The 26,136-nt window shown below is 38.2% G+C and overlaps 1 protein-coding gene across 15 annotated transcripts in view; it reads left to right on the forward strand.

Annotated features, from left to right (window-relative positions):
* Positions 1 to 26,136, forward strand: part of RYR2 (ryanodine receptor 2) — a 753,432-nt gene that overhangs the window by 410,326 nt on the left and 316,970 nt on the right. For all 15 annotated transcript variants that reach the window (XM_074385363.1, XM_074385370.1, XM_074385367.1 and 12 more), the window contains 2 exons: positions 4,992 to 5,087; positions 25,381 to 25,499. In XM_074385363.1, coding sequence (XP_074241464.1) covers positions 4,992 to 5,087; positions 25,381 to 25,499 — 215 coding nt within the window. The remainder of the gene's footprint in view (positions 1 to 4,991; positions 5,088 to 25,380; positions 25,500 to 26,136) is intronic.

A 26,136-nucleotide genomic window follows, 5' to 3' on the forward strand; every position in this document is an offset into this window, starting at 1 on the left:
CTGGGCACTATCATTCAGTTATGTTAAGAAATACTATACCTACTAAGTTTCAGGTACCATATCAAATGTAATAAAACAGAGTATCATGTATAACATAGCTTAAAATATAACAGAAAATGACTTGTAACTCATCGTATGGTATTTATTCACATTTCATTCGAGCTCATATTCACAAGGCCAGCTGTAGTGACTGATACAGTCACATTGATATTTCTTAAATATATGAGAAAAAGATCTTTATGGAAGATGAAAGGTCATAATTTAGTTGTTAATTAGGCAGCAATTAAAGAGCATTGTAAAGTTTTAGGGGAGGAGGTTTGTCTTGAATTTGTTTTCATACCTTGACCCATCATACAAAGTTGCCATTGCACTTTGGAGGTGACAGTGGTGCTCTGAGACATCTCATAAGGAGAGCTACCACAGATACTGGTGGCACGGTGTTCCATTTTATTTTTGGAAAGACATTAACTTTGTTGTACTATTTGTTATTAAAATCAATACACTGTAGATAAGGAAAGAAAAAAGAAAAATTAAAAAGGTAGCCAGGCGCGGTGGCTCAAGCCTGTAATCCCAGCACTTTGGGAGGCCGAGGCAGGTGGATCACGAGGTCAAGAGATCGAGACCATCCTGGTCAACATGGTGAAACCCCGTCTCTACTAAAAATACAAACAAACAAAAAAAATTAGCTGGGCATGGTGGCGCATGCCTGTAATCCCAGCTACTCAGGAGCCTGAGGCAGGAGAATTGCCTGAACCCAGGAGGCAGAGGTTGCGGTGAACCGAGATCGCGCCATTGCACTCCAGCCTGGGTAACAAGAGTGAAACTCTGTCTCAAAAAAAAAAAAAAAAGAAGAAGAAGAAGAAAAATTAAAAAGGTAAAAACTACTCTTAAACTTAACCACCCATTTTAATCTATAAGCTTTAAAATGTTCCTTTAAATCTTTATCACATTATAGACGTAGAGAACATTTTGCACAGCTGCACACATGCTTGCAGAATAACATTGTATGTGTGTATCTGTGCGTGTCTTTGCACCAAGACATCACCTATTCCCTCCTCCCCTTGACGATTGGCTCGTCTTGCTCCAAGTTCCAGGTTCATGGACTAAGATAGTGAGAAGGCTTTCCTTTGATGTTGGTATGTTTTAGAGGTTTATTTGGTTACATTTTTTCAGGCTTCCATGCTTTTTTATTGTCATCTATTTTTTTCTCTAAGAGTAAAATTATGATCACAGAACATTACCTCTTCACATCCTAACTTCCATTCTTATTGAGCATTTGTGATTTCTTTTGGCAGAATTTATTGCAGGTTCAAAGGGTCACTGTGAAAGATCATATTCCAGGACATGGCCCTTTTGTTCCCCTCCTGGATCCATTCTTCTTCCACTTTATTTTGGAATAAGAATATGTACCTTTTTGACCTGGGGAAGCAGTCCCACTAATATTAATCTTCCGTATGTCCTCTGTTTCTATTTCAGGCCCTTATCCAGATATTTTTTCCCCAAAATATTAGCCCTCATTCTCTAAGAAATATTCTGAAAAACAGTTTTCTCCACGCTGTGCGTGTACTTATATTCAGTGTATGCATTTATTTTACAAAAATGGAATCATACTATCAATGTTCTTTTATAGCAGATGTTTTCAATTAATTCTACATTGTGGGCCAATATCCTTGGCAGTAACTATAAACCTTCATCAGGCTTTAGGAGGTGTACACTACTGTGTGCATACGGCATATGACCATACTGAATACGGTAAGCTGTTGCAGCACACTGGTATTTGTGTATCTTAGCATAGAAAAGGTACAGTAAAAGTCCAGTATTATGATCTTAAGGGACGATCATTTTATCTGTTTCATTGTTGACAAAAACATTAATATGCAGCACGTCAAATAGTGTAGAAATGACTTATTTATTGAATTTGTATGAAAAAGTTTTGGTCTTTGACACACTTCTCGATACTACTCATGATTTATTATTCTATTCAAATATTCTCCCTTCTATTAGGTCAATTTTAGTGAAAAAAATACACATCTATATATCTATGTATCTGTATCTTGAGAACATTCTTTTTACCAGATGTTCAAGGTTGTAGTGTAAAGATGTATAAAATGGTTGTGCTTATAATTCCTTTTTTTTTTCTTTTTTTTTTGAGATGGGGTCTCACTCCGTCACCCAGGGTGGAGTACAGTGGTGAGATTGTGGCTCACGGCAGTCTTGACCTTCCAGGCTTCAGCAGTCCTCCCTCCTCAGCCTCCCAAGTAGCTGGGGCCACAGGCATGTACCACCATGCCTGGCAAATTTTTAAAATTTTTGGCATAGAATGGGTCATGCTATGTTGCCCAGGCTGGTCATAAACTCTTGGGCTCAAGTGATCCTCTCACCTTGGCTCTCAAAGTGCTGGGATTACAGGCATGAGCCACCATGCCTGCTTTAATGCCCTTTTCTTAATTCTGTCCTTTTTTTCTTTACTTTTTGATTAAAGTAGCAGTTGGTAGTTAGCTTATATTTTAAAAATAGTCGTTGAATGTGTTCTTGATCATTCTTACTATTATATACATTACTTCTATTTTTAATGTATTAGTTTCTACTTTTACTGCTATTTGTAGTTTTTCCATTTTACTGATGTTTATTTGGTGTTCTTTTCCTCTGTTTCAAGAAGTATTTGTCATTTTTCACCCAATTGCTTAACAATTAAAGTGTTTAGTTAATTTTGCCTTGAGTATACTTTTGGACACTTACCATTGGTTGTATTAGGTAGTATTCTAATTTTTGATATTTATTATTTTATATTATGATATTGATTCCCTTATTTACCCAAGAGTTATTAAAGATAGAGTTTAAATTTTTATATGCTTTAGGTTTTTTTGTTTGTTTCTGCTTTTTTTTTTACTAAATTCTGGCATAGTTCTGTCCAAGAACATGGTTTATACCATGTCTGTTTGCTGTAAATTTAATGAAATTATCTTTGTGGCTTATTCTATAATTTTCATAAATGTCCCATTGGTTATGAAAAGAGTTCATTCTTATACCGTTAGTTTCTTTCAAGAGTCACTTATGTTATATATATATATATCATCTATATAATTTTAGATAGCTAATATGACAATGATATATATGTTATACATGATATAGATGTAATTTTAGATAATACAATAGATAGCTACTATATACAATTTTAGATAGCCATATATAATTACACATATAAATATATATATATATATATATAATTAGTTTTACAAGATCAGAAATAAAGTGAAATGCATGAGTTAAGTTTTAAACAAAAGGGACTAAAAATTCAAAAACTTTATCACGTTCTTTTTCCCAGTTGCTGTTGTTCTAAATTGGGAACAGTTATTCTTAGAGATTAAAATTAGAAGTTCTGCTTAGCCATAGTATTTCTCATTCCTCTGCTATGTTCCACTCCTATCTCTTGTCCCCTGTACTCTGCAGTCTGTGAGTAAATCTGGCCCTTAGGGGAGGCTGCCCGACCCAGAGTCAGAGAGAGCCTGAGAAATGGAGTATATTAGCTCTTAATCTCCATACATTTGTCATGGAGGCTCTATACACATAAAAGCTGTTCTGCAGATGTCGTCTTTTCTGTGTGTTGCTTTTCTTACTCTCAGGTCAGGTAATAACTTTATTTCTTTATTTTTGGGAAGAGGAAACTTGAAGGAGGTCTTTAATTGTACACTGTCACTGTAGGGCCTCTTCCCTGCTTTTCTTAACAAGGAAGTTAACAGGCAGTAGCCTCAAGCTTCAGCTACCAGATTTTCTTTTTCATTTTTTTGAGACAGAGTCTCACAGTGTTGCCCAGGCTGGAGTGCAGCGGCACAATCTCAGCTCGCTGTGACTTCCACCTCCCAAATTCAAGCAATTCTCCTGCCTCAGCCTCCCAATTAGCTGGGATTACAGGCATCTGCCACCATGCCCAGCTAATTTTTTGTATTTTTAGTAGAGACAGGGTTTCACTGTGTTAGCCAGGCTGGTCTCAAACTCCTGATCTGCCTGCCTTAGGCTCCCAAAGTGCTGGAATTACAAGGGTGAGCCACCATGCCCGGCCTGCCAGATTTTCAGTAATGATTATTCTTATAGAGACATCTTTCTCTCCTTAAATATCATATTGTCTAAAAATCTTGCTATCCCTTTGGAAGCAATTATACTGTTTCTCATTAACTTAGGGGTATAAAGGTAGAAGAACATTTACCAGACTTGTTTTGAAATAATGTTTTTGATAAAAATTTAAAATTCAATGTATAAACTAGGCTGAAATTGATCAGAAAAGTCACATAGGAATTTTATTTAAGATGAGTTCTTCAATCAAAGAAGTATAGAAAACAATAGTCTAAGCCAAGTTAGAGTTCATTTCTTTACTGCAGAATTTCAGGTCTTTAATATGAATTGTGAATCTCCAAATCCGAAGAAACGATATAAGAAAATAAAGGGGTTTCAAAGTTAGTGACTACTGGCCTTCCCATCCATTATTTAATGTGACATTTAGCTCTATTTCTCTATATACCTGTTAGAGTTATAATTACTATTTACATCTCCTAGTATTTTGTGGTGCATTTTCAGGAAAACTGATTTGCTCTTAGCTTCTTCCTTATATAGGTAAGAAAATTGGGCTTGAGAGAGACAGAATAATTTAATCTCATGGCTAATTAAAAGCAATGGATATTAGAACCCAAGTGAGGGAACTCCCAGGAGACTGGTTTTTATATTACCCTTCATTATTACCTCCAATGTGAAATTTACTTTCTGAAATTACATTTCTTCTAATGAACAGTGGTTTTCTTCAGTCTCAATTAATAATCATTAATTTGTCTTTTAATGTCTCAGTGTTGTATATGTATGTGTATATATGTTGCATAAGTTTTAGATGTAACATGAAGATATTTTGTTCTCGATATAGTATTTTAGGGCCGCTATTAGCCTATGTTAATTTTTGAGCCAAAAAAATCACATAAAGGTGAACTCTATCTCTTCTTTTGCAGCGGCTCTAATTAGAGGAAATCGTAAAAACTGTGCTCAATTTTCTGGCTCCCTCGACTGGTTGATCAGCAGATTGGAAAGGCTGGAAGCTTCTTCTGGTATGTTTTCTAGTTTTCTCCTTGTTGTGATAGCTCACTCCTGTTTTTCTTTGCTTCATGTCCTTTAAGACAACAAACAAACAAACTTTGAGTGGGGTGTGGTGGTATGTGCCTATTCCCAGATACTCAGGAGACTGAGGTAGGAGGGTCACTGGAGGCCAGAAGTTTGAGGCTGTGGTATACTATAGTCACTGCACTCCAACATGGACAACATACTGAGACCCCAGCTCTAAAAAACAAAAACAAAAAACTCTGATGCTTGGTATAATATAAGTGTTTTCCTTTTATGTTGGGTTAAGTATTTTTATTTATTGAAAAAAGCATTAGTATTTTCATTAGTCATTTCTGAATAGTCATCTAACAATATCATGTCCATTTATATTTTTAAAAGCCTATATATCAAAGCCTTGAAAAACACTAAAGAGCCAGAATTCTCATTCTTTTTCAAATTGTTGACTGCTAGTCTGTTCTACAAATAAAAAGATCAGTTTGGAGTTCTTATTGTTTTCCTTGTATTCGAAAGATTATTTGGACAGACTGGGGAGAAAATTGGTTTTCCAAATCTTATAGCATAGTATTTTATTTAAAGGAAATTTAGTAAATACTAATAAATGGTCTCTATAATAGTAAAATATTTACGGGCAGTCAACCCGATATACACATCTTTAACAAGATGTTAGTTTTATTTTGATATTGTGGGGACTTATCAGTGATTGTGAAGACTTATCAGTATCAAATCAGTGATTTGAACTTGTTACAACTCTCTAGTTCAAACATAATTGTTAGAACTCTCTAGTGCCACAGATTGCCTCAGTGACACCCAAATGAATCTCCTACTCCTCCATCTGTTTGCACAGTATTTTATTATTTGCCCTTCTTTATCGCTAATGCCTCTTAGGTTACTTAGTTTTCCCCTGAGTTTCCTTCATTAGTCATGAACTTCTTGAAGGTAAGGGCATGGTTTCACTGATCTTTGTTTTCTCTGGATCTACCATACCGTCTGGAACCTATAGGTATTTAGTATTGTTTGTTGAATGAATGAATGGACGAATGTTTAAAATTCACCCCAAAAATACCATTGTCCATACAAAATAATTCTGCGACTTTTGCGTGATAAAGACACAATCAGGAATTGAATGAACAGAGACAGAGAAACAGCTGTGATCGGAGAGGGTAATCTGTAGAGTTTAAGATAGTGGAGGAGAAACATTTGAGTCACAGTGAGTTCTTTGGCACTGCTTGATTGTTGGGTAGCAGAAATAAGATAGAAATAGAGATTTTTATAATCAAAACACAAAAAGAATTAAGAGGGTGTTAAGAGTACCAGAACATGAATGTAGTAACTGTGCATTAATTGCAGAATATACGTAACTACTAGGAGAAAGAAGTGACCAAATAAATGATAATGAAGCAAAGTCATTGTCTCGGGTAAATACCTGAGATTTGTTGTCTTGCACCAAGAAGATTAAGAACACATATACACGAGAAGAGAGTTTAGGAGTGGAGGTTTAATAGGTAAAAGAAAGAGGAAGGAGAACAGCTCTCTCTCTTGAGAGAGCACGCATGCATGCATAGCGCCCAAACGAGAAATCTGGCCTGTGCCAGAGTGTACCAGATTTTATAGGCAGGCTTGAGAAAGTGGTGTCTAATTTGAATAGGGCCCAAAGACTGGTTGGACCAAGTATGACATTTATATAGGATACCAGGAAGGCTGGCCACCCCCCCCTTATGCAAATGGGCTTTCCACTTGGCTGGTGCCATGTTGCCTGCTCCTTATTGTACACGTGGCTGGCAAGCAGAAGGGAGCCTGGAGCTGTCATTCTGAACATGCCTAGTCCCTAGTGGCCTTTTCTTATTGGCACAACTGTTGGCATTCACCCATGCAAGCTTCCAGCTTGTCTATGTCTGCAGCTTGATTTTGTACGCTGCTCTTTGTTCGAAAAGAACATGATTTGGGGGCTGCTTTTCACTAAAAGGGCCCCTGTACCCTTACTATCTGCCTAAATAATTTCTCCTTCATGCCTATGGATTACAGAAATGGATAAATGTTTAGGCCAGACTGCCCAGAATCATTGGAAAGCTACGGTAGACATTTAAAAAATGCTGATCTCTTCTGCTAGACCCAGTGGGATCTGTAAAGAGGTAAGTGCAGGGCAGATTCAGAGCAGAGTGCTAACATAGAATGAATCAACTGCACAGCAAGATGCTTAACTCAGAAACAAAGAGAGAGAGAAGGCACGAACAGAGCCAAGCATCCTTAAAGGTCACCAGGTAGAGTCTAGAGGTTTTAGAGTCTTCAGTTTGGTCAGTCATAGGTACAGTTTCATCAGATACAAATTGTTATTTCCTGCTGCCTTTTTCCATTCAAGCTGTTGATGGCAGGCATTCCTACTGAAATGGAAGCCCTGTGCTCAGAGATAACTTAATGAAAGTCGGAGAAAGAAGGACCCTTAGAGAATGTTTCATCTAACTTTCTTTCTTTAAAGGAAAGGAAATTGAGGCAAATAACTTTTAAATGACTGATTCAAAATCCTAGAATTAATTATTGTTCCTGCCAGGGTTAAAAGTCAGCTCCCTAGCATCAGACTTGAAATATGTCCATGATACTTTATAGCTTCTGGTTTTTAAGTATCTAAAATATATCTTACTAATCAATTTTTCTATTGTAGTTACCATTTATGCTTTTAATGAACTGTTTTTTTCCCCAGAGGAAATGGTGTTGCTTAGTCTTTAGAGGCAGTAACAATGATGATCTACACGTGTATATGTATTTAACTTACTTCAATTGTGCTTTGTTTTTACTAAGTGCATACATATGCATCATTTTATTTTCTCTCTATAGTAACTCTGACGTTGCTGAATACACACTCTCCTCATCTTGTTAGTGCTCTAGCTGCAGATTGAAACTGAAAAATTCTTGAGTAGAAAAGGGATCAAAAGTAGGGTTACTGGGATCTAGAACTTTCTAGTCTTAGCTGCCTTGGCAGGTTTTGGTTGATGTCTGGCATGAAAAACTTAGTTTACCACTGCGAGATACAGAAAAATGCCCAGAGTCGCCTTAAAAAACAGAATATTGGAAATGAAGTGTTGAATCATAGGTGAACAGTTATATTACAACCATATTTTCAACTATATTATAGATATTGCGAGGAATTGTTTAGATATATATCCTGAAATATATTTAGAATATATTTTAAGTTGAAATTTCATTTTTAGAATGTATTTGATAAGATACATTTTTGTAAAAAAAAAAAAAAAAACAAGATAAAGTAGTAAGAAAAGAAGAAACGAGAAAAGGAAAGAGGAGCAAAACCCCTGCATAATATGTATGTATGTCTCCTCATGCATAGGCTGTAGAAATATATACACCACTGTTTACTTTGGTGACAGAGGAGTTCAAATTAGAGGAAAGAAAGAGTAGAACACTAAGTAGGTTCTCTAGGACGGGGAATCGCTTGTCAAAACCTGTGATAAATAGCAAATGGGAAATGATTAGACCCCAAGGATTGAGAACCACATAGTAGAAGAAAAAGTCTAGTGACCAGTAACACCAATTACTTTTTCCACCTTCCTTTTGCTTTATTTTTTTTTTTAATTGTTTTTTCCATTATTCTTTACATTCTGTCACTAATTTAGTGGCAGGGACGGTAATGTTATCTACCCAACAGGGATGTTAGGAGGACCGAATGATTAATATTTATAAAGTACATAAAAAAGTATTTGGCGGCCAGGTGCGGTGGCTCACACCTGTAATCCCAGCACTTTGGGAGGCCAACATGGGCGAATCATCAGAAGTCAGGAGTTTGAGACCAGCCTGGCCAACATGGTGAAACCCTGTCTCTACTGAAAATACAAAAATTAGCCAGGCATGGTGGCACACACCTGTAATCCCAGCTACTTGGGAGGCTGAGGCACAAGAATCACTTGAACCTGGGAGGCAGAGGTTGCAGTGAGCCGAGATTACTCAATTGCACTCCAGCCTGGGCAACAGTGTGAGACTCCATCTCAAAAAATATGTATTTTAAATTGATGAACTATAACTGTATATATTTGTGGGATATGGTATAATGTTATGTACGTATATAATATAGGATGGTTAAATCAAGCTAATTAAATATCCATAACCTCATTTACTTGTCAGTTTTTGTGGTGAAAACACTAGTGACACCAGTCACTATAATGAGCATATCTGATCAGTCTGTAAGCATGACCATACTCTGAATTCCTTAGGGAAATGAAAAGTAAATTACATATTTTCCCTGACATCAGGTGTGCCTAGTGATTATGTTGCTGGGCCAACATTAATTGAAAAGACAAAAGATTGGTATGAGTGAGTACAGTTGATGAAGTTGATGTATTTCAGAATCCTGGGTTTTTCTTCAGGGTGTTCTCAGTCCTTGAAATACTATTTGACGGCAAGAGTTAACTGACTAAAAACAGCTAGTCAGGAGGCCACAGAGTTTTTCTGAGTTTTAATTTTTGGGCAGTCTGTTCCCCACACAGTTTTGGAGTGACGAAAGTAGTCTCTCTCCATCCTGGCCAACATGGTGAAACCTCATCTCTACTAAAAATACAAAAATTAGCGAGGCATGGTGGCGCACACCTAAAGTCCCAGCTACTCAGGAGGCCGAGGCATGAGAATCGCTTGAACTCAGGAGGCAGAGGTTGCAGTGAGCCAAGATTGCGCCACTGCGCTCTAGCCTGGAATCAGAACAAGACTCCATCTCAAAAGGAAAAAAGAAAAAAGAAAGTGGTCTCTCTTTGGCATTCCTACCATTTTTTCCCCACTCTTAGTAAGTGCCAGTGAGTGAAGTCCCATGGGTTTAAGCCGAAGAAGGAGTTTTTGAGGCTGGTCACAGTGGCTCAGACCTGGAAGCCCAGCACTTTAGGAGGCTGAGGTGGGCTGATCACTTGAGGTCAGTAGTTTGAAACCAGCATGGCCAACATAGTGAAACCCTGTCTCTACTAAAACACAAAAAATTAACCAAGCACGGTGGCAGGTGTCTGTAATCCTCAAATACTCAGGATGCTGGGGCAGGATTACTGCTTGAACCTGAGAGGTGGAGGTTGCAGTGAGCTGAGATCACACCAGTCTCAAAAGAAGAAGAAAAACAGGAGTCTTTGAGTGGGCTCCAGATACCAAAGCTTCATCCCCATGTAGAGTGCAACTTGTGGTACCTGTAAATAAGAAAGTTTAAAGATCACAAGGTTGTCACAACTCTCTTGCAGAGTATAAGCTCATCATTGTTCAAAGATGAAAAATGTGTAAGCTGTGGAATAATTTGTGCTATAATTTGGTGTAGCAGAAACTTTTCCTCCTTGATATTTACTTAAGTGTGAGCAATTGAGTTAGAGCAAGAACTCCCAGGATATTTATGGTTCGAGATCCGTTGTTAGTGATGCAGAAATCATAGCTAACTGATTTGAATAGTACCAACAATTCAGGCAACTGTAGTGATTTTCTCCAGGGTTGGTTGGAGGTGGGATACCAGCAACCTGCGCTCATTCACTACTTTTTTTCTGATTCTGTTCCTCCCTGTGTGTCGCCCTTTAGGGTGGCAGTCCACGGAAGTAAAAGAGGAAGTCTTGTCTCAGGAAACCCACCAAATCCACTAAGGAATTAGTTGAGAAAAACTGCTTATTAAAAAACAAAATCACAACCAGTGATACACACATTCCACCTGGCCTGTGCCTCATCTCCTTTAGGAACTGAGCTTCAGCTTTGTTGTCAGGAATAGAACTGAAGTTTTGGCTTTTAGGCACCGTTAGGGACAGGTGGCTATTTATCACCATTGTGTGGTCTGATTGCATCTTGCTCATGCCGTTCTAGTTATTAAATATTTTTAGCATCACCCTTGGTCAAGTAATTGCACTCGCCACTTGCTTTCAGTCAAGTTTAAGTGTCCGTGACCCACCTAAGGGACATTGTCATGGTTTAAGGCCTCTGTCTGGGACTGAGTTCATAGATGCTTCTCTGCATTGTGAATAACTTAGTCCAGTCTTCTCAAACCAACTAGCCCCTTGATGGCCCTTTTAGTACCTGAGCTTTTAAAGTGAGAGTGTATTTATTGGAACACAGTCGTCAAAAGATGGAAATCATTCACCACCCACCCAAACTTTCCATCTGCAGTATCAAGGCAGGGTGCACCATGGTCCGGGCAGTGCCCTCGGGTCAGTGTGGTATATAGTAAAAGTAGTCTTGGTGGACATTAGCTGAGCTGCTTTAGCACCCGTGCAATGTGCCTGCTCTGGAGAGAGGTGACCAGGGTAAGGTCTCAGAGTATAGTCAGCCCAGCAGGATACAATGTCCTAATTGAGGGCAACGGGGCCTGTCCCAACGTTTCCTGTTATTTCATTATCTAAAACTGGGTTCATCCCTACCAAGACTGACTCATCAGAAATGGCAGCTCATTTAAAAATCATTCTTCTATTGTTTTTTTGAGACTGAGTCTCACTCTGTCACCAGGCTGGAGTGCAATGGTGATATCTTGGCTCATTGCAACTTCCGCCTCCTGGGTTCAAGTGATTCTCCTGCCTCAGCCTCCCCAGTAGCTGGGACTACAGGTACGTGCTATCATACCTAGCTAATTTTTGCATTTTTAGTAGAGACAGGGTTTCTACCATGTTGGCCAGGATGGTCTTGATCTCTTTACTTCATGATCCACCTGCCTCGGCCTCCCATAGTCCTGGATTACAGGTGTGAGCCACCGTGCCCAGCCTTATTTTTCTATTTCTACCTTCTTTGCTGCTATGTTTAGGAGAAGCAGAGCTCATGGGTTACAGGTATGGATTTTGGAGTTGGACTGGCTTAATTCCGATCCCAGCTCCACCCTGTATCTATTAGCTGCACGACCTTGAACAAGTCACTTAGCTCTCATCCCATTTTTTAACCTGCAAATGGGAATGGGAAAAATATCTAACTCAAAGTGCTCTTAGTGACACTACAAATGTGCTTATTAAGTTAAATGAATAAAAATACCACATTACACAACTAGCACCTTTTATTTTTTGGATTTAGTAGTTGCTGGTAGCTACAAGATTAATTTGATTTTATTAAAAGCATGGTTTTCCCATGTTAACACTACTAAGGTATGATATGGAGAATTTCAGATGAAAAAGCATCATAATAACAAAGACTGATACAAGTTTTACTCTGGTTTAGATACTGTTCTAATCTCTTTAAATATAGTAACTTAATCTACACAATAACTGTATGAAGTGAGTAATATTAGTATTCCCATTTCACAGCAAGGAAGCTGAGCCATGGTGAGTTTGCTTTTCCAAGGCCACACAGCATGTAAGCCACCAAGGCAGGCCTTAAGCACCACCTCCTCCCTGCCTGCCCCTGCCCTGCCCGCCATCTGCCTGTACATTTCATACTCTTTCCCTTCGTAATAGATAATGTCTCAGTCGCGGGCCAGCGGGGTGGATGATGATGGAGTGTGTGTGCACTGTGCGTTGTTATGATGTGATGAAGGAATAGAGTAACTCTCACATAAATAGGCAAGTTCAATTGTCGCAGATTTGTAGAATTTCAGAGTGGAAGTGAAAGTGATTTCTGGCGTCTTCCTAACCCACCTAGCATCCCTTGTGGCCTTACTACCTCTCTCTTAAGTGACGTTGGATAATGCAGGTTTGGTGGTGAATGACTCAAAAGTACTACTCTTCATTAAATCATAAAGTGTTTTGGTCTTCTGGTAGTACTTTCTCATATTCTCAGTTCTGAAGTGATTTGCTCGGTTTTCTAAAAATATATCCACTTTTAAATGCATTGTTAGTTGTTATATTTCACCCTGTACGTACTGATGTATCTCAGAACTATATACCATTTTGCCCGCACTGCCCTATCTAAAATCATGCTTTTTGCCAAGGTATGCACAACCTTTCTCTTTCCCCTTACCTTACACTCGCTAATTACAACAACAAGCCTGTTCTGTGCATCTTTATTTGTTTTCTTTATGATCATTGGGACTGATATCCTTGGTTTGTCTTTATACTGCAGGAGACTTTAAAACTTGATCTAATGATGAAGCTGTTACTATGCTGAGTTTATGTTTTTTTCCCAAAATGATAGCTCTTAATATGCAGCTTTGAGGTATACATCTTTTTGAAGAATTGATTGATCTGTATTTATCTTGCTCCAAGGGATCCATCTTAGAAAATACTCAGATGTGGCCGGGCGCGGTGGCTCAAGCCTGTAATCCCAGCACTTTGGGAGGCCGAGGCGGGTGGATCACGAGGTCGAGAGATCGAGACCATCCTGGTCAACATGGTGAAACCCCGTCTCTACTAAAAATACAAAAAATCAGCTGGGCATGGTGGCATATGCCTGTAATCCCAACTACTCAGGAGGCTGAGGCAGGAGAATTGCCTGAACCCAGGAGGCGGAGGTTGCGGTGAGCCGAGATCGCGCCATTGCACTCCAGCCTGGGTAACAAGAGCGAAACTCCGTCTCAAAGAAAAAAAAAAAAAAAAAAAAAAAGAAAATACTCAGATGTGTATGTTTTGTAAACCTTTGAGTAAAGGTTCTAGAGCAAACAGTGACATCGGCCAGCATTTCTGTGGGTACTGACGTTTCACAGGGAGACACGCAGTCATTAGATTTTTGAACATTATAATGACTGCATAGTTTTTAATTGTGCCGCCAAGGAAATCTCAAGTGAATTTAGGCGTCTGTGCTGAGTGTCATATGCATTACTTCACTGGATTTCCACAGTTATTCTATAAAGGTTTATTATAATTTCCATTTACAAATGAAGAATCTGAGGCTAAGCAGCTCAGATGTCACTTTTTCAAGGTAAAAGGAAACGAATGGGCCAAGGAATGAACTTCTGTGGTCTGTAAGCTCTGAGGCCGGTTTTGCTCAAAACCCAGATCGAACACAGTGAATGGTCCATTTGTTATACTCAGTGATGAAGGAATGAATAAATGAAAGAGACCTCCAGAAAACCAGAGCCACGAGTGTCAATAGCAAGATGGTGATTCATGCCTGAAATCCCAGCACTTTGAGAGCCTTAGGTGGGCAGATCACTTGAGGTCAGGAGTTCAAGGTCAGCCTGACCAACATGGTGACACCTTGTCTCCACTAAAAATGCAAAAATTAGCTGGCTGTGGTGGCATGCGCCTGTTATCCCAGTTACTTGGGAGGCTGAGGCAGGAGGATGGCTTATGCCCAGAAGGCAGAGGTTCTAGTGAACCAAGATCACTTCACTGCACTTCAGCCTGGGTGATGGAAGTGAAACCTTGTCTCAAAAAAAAAAAAAAAAAAAAAAAAAACACCAAAAAAGAAAGAAAGAATGAAAGAAAGAAAAGACTATCTTAAAATATTAATGATTTCCAGTCTGGCATTTCACATTCTCTTAGGTTTTGAGGTGTGGCAATTTATATAAATAAATACTTGCATAGAATAAAATTTCTAATACCACTATTTAATTGTTGTATAACGAACTGCTTTTAGTTGATACTCTCTTTTAACGGGACTTTAAATTCTACAGTTTGTCTGCTTTTCATAAATCATGATTCCTTAAACTGAAGGCAGCAAACCATCAGAGGCCTAATTAGGGCTGCACAGTACATTATAATTACAGTGCTCATTTTATGTGTTTTATTTCAGCTAATTTATTCCAGGAAACTGAGATTAATCTTTTCTTCTAATAAAATACCCTTGCTCCATCATTTTTGTTTGTGTGTTTTGCAAATGCATCCATGATATTCCCTCATTCTGGATATGAATAACAATGTGATCCACGTTTTATCTTCACTGACTTCCATTTTTACTAATTTTTCTCTCCTTTCCCTAATGTTGCCAAGCCAAGCTATATTTTAGTTTTAACCTCTGTCACTTTTTTCTCCTTTTTGGAGCTTTCTGAGTGCTCATTTTTCACATTAGCCTCAAAACCAGCATAAAAATATGAAGCATATGCAATTATGTATTTTCGTAATTGGGCTTGAGACCACATTGCTTGGGATTGTTATTTTTAAGCCTATATATATATATATATATATATATATATATATGTATATATATATATATCAATGTTCATATCAATTTATTTTTCTGCCTCTATTTGTGCGAGATATAGAAGCTCTATTTAGAGTAATGTATTTATTTCATGAGTTAACAGGAAGCAAAGTGTGCACTGCTTTTTCTTTTCTTTCTGATTATTTGTAAAGAAAAAAAGTCAAAAAATAATTTAGCAGTTTATCTTATATTGAAACTCAAATGGTTTATTGACTTCAAATGTATACCCATTTTAAACAAACAGAAACATTTTTCTCTGGCTCAGAGCTGCTTCAGTTTGTGATACACAAAATTCACTGCAAGTATTTAAAAGATGTGTTGTAATTATGCTGTCTATTGGTTCATTATTCAACTCTTGCTATTTGTTTTGGGTAGACCCAGCTCTCCTTGGTAGAAAGAGCAAACTAAGAATCCAGTTAGCTCAAACTAGAAGTTTCTGTAGTTCCTACTGTCTCATTTTCCCTCGTGGTTGTGCTTACTCCTGAAAATAAGACAACTTAGATGCAGTGCATACGTTTTCACTCATGGGTAATTTACTTTAAACTGGTGGAAAAAAACAACAGATTTGTGCCTTTACAGAACCCTCTGAAATGCACAGGCCCAGACACAAATTACTGCTTTTACACATAACTGAGATTCTTTCCCTTACAGCCTCATCATTGCTATGTAGAAAAAAAAAAACAAAACAAAAAACCAAAAAACCCTCCCGAACTCCTTGGATCTTTGGCCAACATGGAGCTAGCTAGGCCATGTCTTCTGCTCCTGCAAATTGCTGCTTACTTCATGTGCATGTTTTTCTTTTTTCATGATGTTAGTATCATAAGAAGACACTCCTGTTAACCAGGGGTACTTTTATGTCCTGTTTTAGCATTTGTTAAACGCTAAGTCTACTTAGTTGAACTTTCACTATTTTTTTTTTTTAATTTTTGTGAGTACATAGTAGGTGTATATGTTTATGGGACACATATTTTGATACAGGCATACAATGTGAAATAAGCACATCATGGAGTAGGGGGTAGTCATTCCCTCAAGCATTTATCCTTTGAGTTACAAGCGGTTATACTCTTGAAAGAGTTAATTGTATACTTAAAATGTACAGGTAAATTATTATTGGCTATAGTCACAGTGTTGTGCTATCAAGTAGTAGGTCATACTCATTCTTTCTATTTTTTTTTGTACCTACCTATCAGCCGTCTCTACCTCTTAGAGCCCACCACTACCCTTCCCAGCCTCTGGTAACCATCCTTCTACTCCCTGTGTCCATGAATTCAAATGCTTTGATTTTTACATCCCACAAATAAGTGAGAACATGTGATGATTGTCTTTCTGTGCCTGGCTTATTTCCCTTGACATAATCATCTCCAGTTCATCCATGTTGTTGTAGATGACTGGATCACATTCTTTTTTCCTGGCTGACTAGTACTCCATTGTGTACTAGTATGTACATATGTACTCCATATATACTGATTTTCTTTATCCATTCATCTGTAGATAGACATTTAGGTTGCTTCCAAATCATTTCTATGAACAGTACTGCAACAAACATGGATGGCAACAAATGTGGAATGCAGATATCCCTTCGATACACTGATTTCTTTCTTTTGGGTGTATACTCAGCAGGGAGATTGCTGGATCACATAGTAGCTCAATTTTTAGTTTTCTGAGGGACCTCCAAAATGTTCTCCATAATGGTTGTACTAATTTGCATTGCCACCAGCAGTGCAGGAGGGTTCCCTTTTCTCCATATCCTTGCCAGCATCTGTTACTCCATGTCTTTTGGCTTTAAGCCATTTTAACTGGAATGGGATGCTATCTCACTGTAGTTTTGATTTGCACTTCTCTGATGATCCTTCACTGCGTTTTTGACTCACCTCTCCTGTAATCTCAAGAATGCAAACCTTCCTGTGCTTCTGCCTACTCGCTCTCCTTGTTTCTCTGAGTCTTGCTGTCTCTCTCGCCGAGATCTAACAGGCTGGTTTAATTTCTCCTGATTTACTAATTTACCTTATTTTATTTTAATAACTAACTTTGATTCCATGTCTTCATGCTGATTCATAGATATCTCCCCTGAACTCTCCTCTGATCACTGCTGTCCATTCAGCATTTCTCTCTCTCTCTAAAGACTATAATCACTGCTTAAGAAAGGAACACGTTGGTAATTCTTCCCTGTTGATCTTTGTTTCATTTGCCTTATTTTATTTCGACCATAAAATAATAGCAATACTTACACAGCATGGGTTTGATCTGAGCTCTGTTCTAAATGCCTTATGTGTATTGCTGTTCCTAACAATTTCCCCTCCCCTGGGTCCCCGTTACTATGTCCATAAATGTGGACACTGGAGCACAGAGATGTTAAATAATTTGCTAAAAACCTGCCAGGACTCAACATTGGACATGTCGATGCTTATCACCAGTATAGGATACAATAGAATAATAATGATACCTCTTATTACGATATTTCCCATTAAGCTTTGTAAATACCACGCCTAAAAATCAATTACTTTTTCGGAAGGATGACGGTCTGTCACATACCTAAGTTCTTTGCCTTCAGGATTGCAAATGTCCTTCATGTTCTATGTAATTCCCTGTTCTTTCTCAGTCATTTCCCAGTTTACTTCCCATCTTTTCACTTGTTATGTCACTTTATCTAATGACTCAGAACGAAAAGACAAATTTTCCTACTTTCAGTGAACTGTCGGTGAAATCTGGGGATGCTAATTTTAAGATTCTGACCGCAAAAGCTCCAAAGGGTTTCAGCTCCCAGGTAGGAGGAAAAAATCTCCAAACAATAACCTGTGGTTTGAATAATTTGTAATGCAGCGGGTCTCTGATTGTGACTTCTTTCGTTGATATGCTGTGGGTACCGCCAGACTATTTCACTCACACCCTATGTTGGTGTTTCCTTCACATGACGCACTTTAATTCCTGCTAATTAGCACTCAGCCTGGAGTCTTCCTGTATGCCTCCCTCTAGCTTAGACGAAAGGGTTTCCATGCCACAATTTTCAGGTGAGGCCATGTGCTCCTTCTGGAATAATCTTTTGTTCGGTATTATAACTCCCACTTGAAATAGAAGTGGAAGAGAGTCTTTCCTTCTCCCAGAGCGGAATCACAGTCCTGTATCCCTCATGTGTGGAGAACTAGGTTCCATGTAAACCCATATCTGTCTTGGTGACCTGGGATGATTTTGACTTTCTTGTTGCAAAACAATTGGAACCAAAGGTGAGGAAACAGTACCCTGCGGGGTGGGGGGAAGGGGGGTTCTTTGTGGGGGGACGGTGCTGGCACTGTGGTTTCTGAGTCGGTGGTTTTCCTGGGCTTTTGGCGGTGCTCATGGGCACCAGTGTCCTGACTTCCTTTGTCCCCACATTGACCTCCTGTGCCTGAGTGGCTACCAGTCTAATACCGCTGACTTCTCCCAAATGCAAGCTTATGCCGACTTACTGTGGGGCAAAATCCCCAGGCTAGATGATTCTGGGTAAAGTCAAGCTCCACAGAACACTCCTGCCTTGTGGCTTGTTTCTAGTTCTCTGCGGATTCTCAACTGATTTTGTTCGACCTCAGACAGCCTGAGCTGTGACCTGTAAATAGGCAATAGCCAAGTTAACTTTGATCTCTGATGAAGCTCCTACAGATCTGTAAGTCAGGCAACAAAAGTCTAAGTCTGTTAGTAAAAAGCAAACAGGACCACTGTTGTTTTGGGTACAAAAACATGATGAGGAATAGTCTCTACCCATGGTAGTGCTTTTAGCGCTTGCCCGCCGCTCCCAACACTGTTAAGTTATTCCTAGACATTTAGTTACATCCGTGGAGATTTTCCTTTCTCATGAGAACATAAATAATTCACAGTTACAATCATAAAAGTTTTAAGGCAAATGGCTAAATACTTGCAGGTATTAAACATGAAGTGCCTGCAGCCTAATTTTGTGTTCTATGCACAAACAGCACAGAAATTTGCCTAATTCACCAAGTAAAATTTTTCCTCAATCAAATTAAAACACAGATAAGGAAATCCTAGCACTAAGAAATATAAATTCTCTATGTTAAGTCTTCTGTCTTTTTTACCTTTAAAATAGCAAATCAAAGGTTTTAAATGAAAACCTCCCCTCAAAAAAAGTAGGTCAGTTATTCTGTTGACACTTAACAATAATGAATTTTGTTTTGAGTAAATAAACAAATGGCACATTTATTTTGCGTAAACAGAATGTGAGAACCAACAGTCCATTTATGCTCATTCGCTTATTCATTTGGCAAACGTGAGATGGCCTTCCCTGGGTCAGAGTGAGCTGGGTGACAGGGAGGCAAAATTAAACCAATATCTGCTCTCAATAACTCATTCTGTAACGAGGGATTGAAATGAGAATTTTGAAAATGTTAATACAAGCTAGGCTAGGCGTGGTGTCAGGAGTCTGTAATCCCAGCTACTTGGGAGGCTGAGGCAGGAGAATTGCTTGAACCTGGGAGGCGGCGGTTACAGTGAACTGAGATTGCGCCACTGTGCTCTAGCCTGGGTGACAGTGCAAGACTCTGTCTCAAAAAAAAAAAAAAGTTAATATAATGTGCTTGATACTATAAAAGGAGGAATAATTAACTCATCTCAGGGCATTAGTAAAAGCTCACCTAATTAGGTAACTTTGAACCTTTGTGAGATGATTGAGATTTTGCAGTCTTGGAAGGTGGTAGTATATTTAGATCTGAGAATAACATGGGTGAAGGATTGAGGTGAGCAAGTTCCTGTAAATGTTAAGAGGGCCTTACCTGCCTGGTTCACTGCTGATCCCATTCCTTGGAACAGTGCCTGGTAGGTGCTTGTTTATGATGAATATGCAGGTATATATATTTATTGTTCTTTGTGGGAGGAAGTGGCAGGAATTGAGGCTGCAAAGGAAGGTTGCTGTCTGGTGTAGGGACTGATATACTTCGCTAAGGAGAATGGGCTTTGACCTTGGGAGGTCTGGGAAGCCATTGAAGATTTGAAGCAAGGGAGTGACATTGATTAAATGTGTGTTTCAGAATAACCGCCTGCAGTTTGGAGGATGGGTTGGGGAGGGAGGAGGAACTGGAGGAGGGGATACAGTAAGACACTATTCAGTGAAAGGACAGGATGAGTTTAGGAGGTAAATCTGGACACAGCATTATTGAATTTTAACAATTACATTTAGGAAAATGAGAAAGTGAAAGAGGATTAAAAATGACTTCAGGTTTTTAGCTTGAATATTTGGATGGATGATGGATGAGAGAAGCTGTTTTACATGTATATGTACAGAGAAAGGTGTTATGTTCAGCTTTTGGAAAAGTTAGTAGCGGGTACTTAGAGACATTCTGATTGAAATGTCCAGAAGATGATTAGGAAATGATATTTGAAATCAACCTGGAGTAGTCAACCTAAGTTCTTGTTATCGTCACTGCTAATCAAATCATGCGTATAAAATGGCCAATGCCCTGAGACCCACCCTAGGTTATTGCTGTATGATACTTAGTCCTGACATAAACACTCAGTACTGTAATTTGTGTGTTCTCTGTGTGGCAACTGTCAGGTTTTGTTTATGCTTATTCCATTCTATGGAATGAAAATAAATTTATGTAACTTGGATGAAGTATAAGACTTAAAAAGACTTATTCTGTAGATTAAAAGTTAACTGTAGCTATATACTGTAGAGAGGAAAGGCAGGTAATGTTACCGGCCATTTGTTGTCAGGATTTACACTGAGTTGGATGCATTGAATAAGTATTCAGATTTAGTGGCTGAAATAAAATGTAAATAGACATTACTTCCTATTGTTTTATGATTCTTCTAAAATATGTTTCTTACTGTAAAAGTTAGGCATGCTCATTTCACAGAATTTATGAATCCAGAAACAACCAAGACTAACCTTTTTAGGTAATAACTTCTGGTGTTTTTTGAAATGTGTATCTTATACAAATGAATATATTTTACATAGTTGCCGTTATAAGGTATATGTTATTTTGCATCTACTCTTAAAAAGTTACAGGTTCACTCAAATCATTTCTATACATGTATTGAAATTTATAAAATTCAATTGCTTTGCCTTACTCGTTGTTGTAATTGGTTGGGATTTTTAAAAGCAATTTGTGGCATATTTATAATTCTTTCATTTCATAATACTGTTATGATCTGCCAAGCTTTTAAATTTGAGAATCTAACAATAAGCTTCATGACTATAGCTATTTCTTGGTCTTATTGAATGTATTTAGTATTTAGTGGTCAAATGATTGTAACTATTGCTATTGTAATCTTCATTAAGCACTGTTTCTCTGCATCGTTTTTCACCCAAGTGTTCAAAGCATATATCAGCAAATTTAAATATACACATGATATTATATAGCTATTCCTTTTTTTTTTATTTAAAAATGGGCTCTTCGGGGTTTCCCATTTGTTTTCTTTTAAGAATTTTTTATTATACAAAAGCACATTTGCTGTTTATTTCAATAAAATTGACAATCAGATTTATTTTAGGCTGGGTGCTGTGGCTTGCTACTATAATCTCAACACTTTGGGAGGCCAGTGGGAGGATTGCTTGAGCCCAGGAGTTAAAGACCAGTGTGGGCAACATAGTAAGACCACCCTCCATCTTTACAAAAAAAAAAAAAAAAGAAAGAAAAAAAAAAAGAAAGCTCAGCATGGTGACATGCACCTATAGTCCTTGCTACTCAGGAGGCTAAGGTGTGATGATTGAGGCTGTAGTGAACTATGATCACGCCACTGCACTTCAGCAACTTAGTAAGATTCTGTCTCAAACAAAACAAAACAAGTTATTCCAATAAACCGGGGTTCTTCTCAAGGTACTGGCCATCTAATATGCATGTATATTTCAGTTTATTCCAATAAAACTGAAAATAAAACGTGTTTTCTCTGACATTTTGTTGTCAGAATTAGTAGAATTAGTAACAGACAATTATTTTCAGCTATTTATTTGTTGGATCTGACCTGGTAGAATTGAAAAACAAAGAAACTGTTTTAATGTTAAGCCCAGAATTCTAAAAGATTTCTATTAGACTAGGGTAAATAGAAAAATCAGGGATTTGTTTTCATATAGCCATTCTTGCACTTTGTGACATATGCTGTTTACTGCTAAAATCCAGTCATATCTTTTCTGATACATTCAGTTTATTCACTCTGTGGGTCTTCATGGGTGTTGATTTAGCAACAGAAGTTATTGGTCCTAACTTCTTGCTGTTTTTTCTTAATGGTTATACTCTATTCCATGATTGGCAATCTTTTTCTGAAAAAGGCTAGTGTCTTAGTCTATTGGGACTGCTGTAACAAAATATAATAAACTGGGTGATGTATAAACAACAGAAATTTATTTCTGACAGTTCTAGATTCTGGGAATTTCAAGGTCAAGGCTCCTGCAGATATGGTGTCCTGAGGGCCTTCTTTCTCACCGGAAGTCCATCCTCACATTGTGGAAGGGACAGCAAGCTCCCTTGGGGCCTCCTTTATAAAGGCACTAATTCCATTCTTAAGGGCTCTGCCTTCATGACCTAATCACTCCGCCAAAGGCAACATCTAATACTATCACCTTGGGGGTTAGGATTTCAGCTTATCAATTTTGGGGAGCCAAAAACATTCAGACCATAGCAGCCAGGTACTTAACATTATGGGCTGCTTGGACCATGAGACCTGTTAGAACCACTCAACCCTGCCTTTGTAGTGAGAAAGCAGCCATAGGCAGCCTGTAGAAGAAGGTGCGTGGAATACACAATAGCATTCTATTTATAAAAATAGGCAGTATGCACCTGACAAGGGTCTAATATCCAAAATCTATAAGAAACTTAAATAATCCAATGAGCAAAACCCAAATAACCCCATTAAAAAATTGTCAAAAGACTTGATCCTGTTTCAGCTTTCTGCACATGGCTGGCCAGTTTTCCCAACGCCGTTTGTTAAATAGAGAATCCTTTCCCCATTGCTTGTTTTTGTCAGGTTTGTGAAAAATCAGATGGTTGTAATTGTGTGGCATTCTTTCTGAGGCCTCTGTTCTGTTCCATTGATCTATATCTCTGTTTTGGTACCAGTACCATGCTGTTTTGATTACAGTCTTGTAATATAGTTTGAAGTTAGGTAGCATGATTCCTCTAGCTTTGTTCTTTTTGCTTAGGATTGTCTTGACTATGGGGGCTCTTTTTTCTTTGTTTCCAACTCTGTGAAGAAAGTCATTGGTAGCTTGATGGGGATAACATTGAACCTATAAATTACTTTGGGCAGTATGACCATTTTCACAATATCCGTGAGCATGGAATGTTTTCTTATTTCCTTGAGCAGTGGTTTGTAGTTCTCCTTGAAGAGGTCCTTCACATCCCTTGTTAGTTGTATTCCTAGGTATTTTATTATCTTTGTAGTAATTGTGAATGGGAGTTCACTCATGATTTGGCTCTCTGTTTGTCTATTATTGGTGTTTAGAAATGCTTGCAATTTTTGCACATTTATTTTGTATCCTGAGACTTTGGTGAAGTTGCTTATCAGCTTAAGGAGATTTTGGACTGAGACAATTGGGTTTTCTAAATATACAAAGGTCTGAAGTTGAAGTAGCAATTAATAGCCTACCAATCAAAAAAGTCCAGGGCCAGGCAGGTTCATAGATGAATTCTACCAGAGGTACAAAGAGGAGCTGATAGTTTTCCTTCTGAAATTATTCCAAACAATACAAAAAGAGGAAATCCTCCCTAATTCACTTTGTGAGACCAGCATCATCCTAATACCAAAATCTGGTGGAGACGCAACCAAACAAGAACATTTCAAGCCAATATCCATGATGAACACTGATGTAAAATCTTCAATCTGATACTGACGAAACAAATGCAACAGCACATAAAAAAGCTTATCCATCACCATCACGTCGGCTTCATCCTGGGAATGCAAGGCTGGTTCAACATCTGTAAATCTATAAACATAACCCATCACATAAACAGAACCAAAGACAAAAACCACATGATCATCTCAATAGATGCAGAGAAGGTCTTCAACAAAATTCAACAGTGCTTTATGCTAAAAACTCTCGATAAACTAGGTATCAATGGATCATATCTCCAAATAAGAACTATTTATTTATGACAAACCCACAGCCAATATCATACTGAATGGGCAAAAAATGGAAGCACTCCCTTTGAAAACTGGCACAAGACAAGGGTGCCCTCTCTCACCATTTCTATTCAACACAGTATTGGAAGTTCTGGCTAGGGCCATCAGGCAAGAGAAACAAATAAAGGGTATTCGAATAGGAAGAGAGGACGTCAAATTGTCCCTGTTTGCAGATGACATGATTGTGTCTTCTGTATTCTATAATACCTTTGTAAATGTGAAACTTTGTATTTCTTTTCTAAGAATATAAACTCCATTTGAGAGGTGTGACCCTTTCCACAGGGTTCCTCCGGGGCCCTTCTCAATACTATGTAACTCTCAGCGGTGATGTTTTCTCTATGTTGGGTCTAATTGGTTTGAATGGGATCCATTCTCATTGTTGACAAGGTAAGCTTGTTCTGAAAAAATAAACACAGGGATACACATTTAGCTTTTCAAGTTCATGCTAAAATTTCTGATAATGAAATTCATTTTCTTTTCTTTTTAAACTTTAAGAAAAGGTATGTGCTCTTTTATCTTTTGTGGTGGATAGTACCTAAAACATCATGATTTTTAATCCAGTTTTATATATTGTGTTATTTCTATTCATTTTTGTCTTATTTTACATATTTCTCTTGTTTAACAAACCAAGAAATCTTTTCAACTATAAACCTCAAGGAGAATATGATCTCCACGGATTAGGATGCATTCTTGCAGGATTAGACTCCCAGTGCCAAGAAGCTTCATAAACTGGCCCTAACCCGCCTCTCCCCTCCCCAGCTCACTCTGTACATTAGCCATAACAGGTATGCCCCACAGTCGAGACTTCACTCATGCATGTACCGTCCTTTCCTGGAAAGCCTGCAAATGATCATGAACGTATTCTTTAAGGCCCCACCTCCATGTGGCTTGGTTTACTGCCTCCTCCTGGTAGCAAACCTTCTTCCTCTGCTCAACACCACATCTCTATTGTTTGCCTTTTCCTCCCTCAACTAGGATGTCATCATCTTTGGATATCAGTCCCTTCTCCCAAACACCACCTGTCACCTATCACAGTGTCTTGTGACAGTGACATTGAGCACAGATAATTACATGTCGTACTGAATGCACTTATGTAGAAAAAGGAAGACACTGGTTATTATACACAAATTAATCATGTTTTTTCCCCCTCTTTATTTGTTTTATCTTTAGGCATTCTGGAAGTTTTACACTGTGTATTAGTAGAAAGTCCAGAAGCTCTAAATATTATTAAAGAAGGACATATTAAATCTATTATCTCACTTTTAGACAAGCATGGAAGAAATCACAAGGTAAATGAACTATTTTATTTCCCTGAATGAATTCTCAAATCCTTTCAGATATATTTTTTAAATAAGATAATGTTTTAAAAGTGTGTCAAATTTTTGTGAGGATTTTTCATCTCATTATTATTATTATTATCTTGAGATGGATTCACGCTGTCACCCAGGCTGGAGTGCAGTGGCACAATCTCAGTTCACTGCAACCTCCACCTCCAGGGTTCAAGCAATTCTCCCATCTCAGCCTCTTGAGTAGCTGGGACTACAGGTGCACACCACCATGCCTGGCTAATTTTTGTATTTTTAGTAGATATGGGTTTTACCGTCTTGTTCAGGCTGGTCTTGAACTCCTGACCTCAGGTGATTCACCTGCTTTGGCCTCCCAAACTGCTGGGATAACAGGCATGAGCCACCACACCCAGCCTTCATCTCTTAATTATGATGAGGTAATAGTGTTCTATATTTATTCATAGCATCAGTGGGAACATGAAGAAAAGTTGGAAAATTAGTGGGAAACACACTAATGTTTACATAACTGAGTAAAATGTAACTGAAAGAATGTGTTTGCTTTGTAAAAAGTGCTGCTTATGCTTGATTCTGAAGGAGGAATTAGAATCAGCTGAAAGTGACTGGGTGCAGTGACTCATGC

The sequence above is a fragment of the Saimiri boliviensis genome, chromosome 14 (assembly GCF_048565385.1).
Source record: "Saimiri boliviensis isolate mSaiBol1 chromosome 14, mSaiBol1.pri, whole genome shotgun sequence".
NCBI lineage: Eukaryota > Metazoa > Chordata > Mammalia > Primates > Cebidae > Saimiri > Saimiri boliviensis.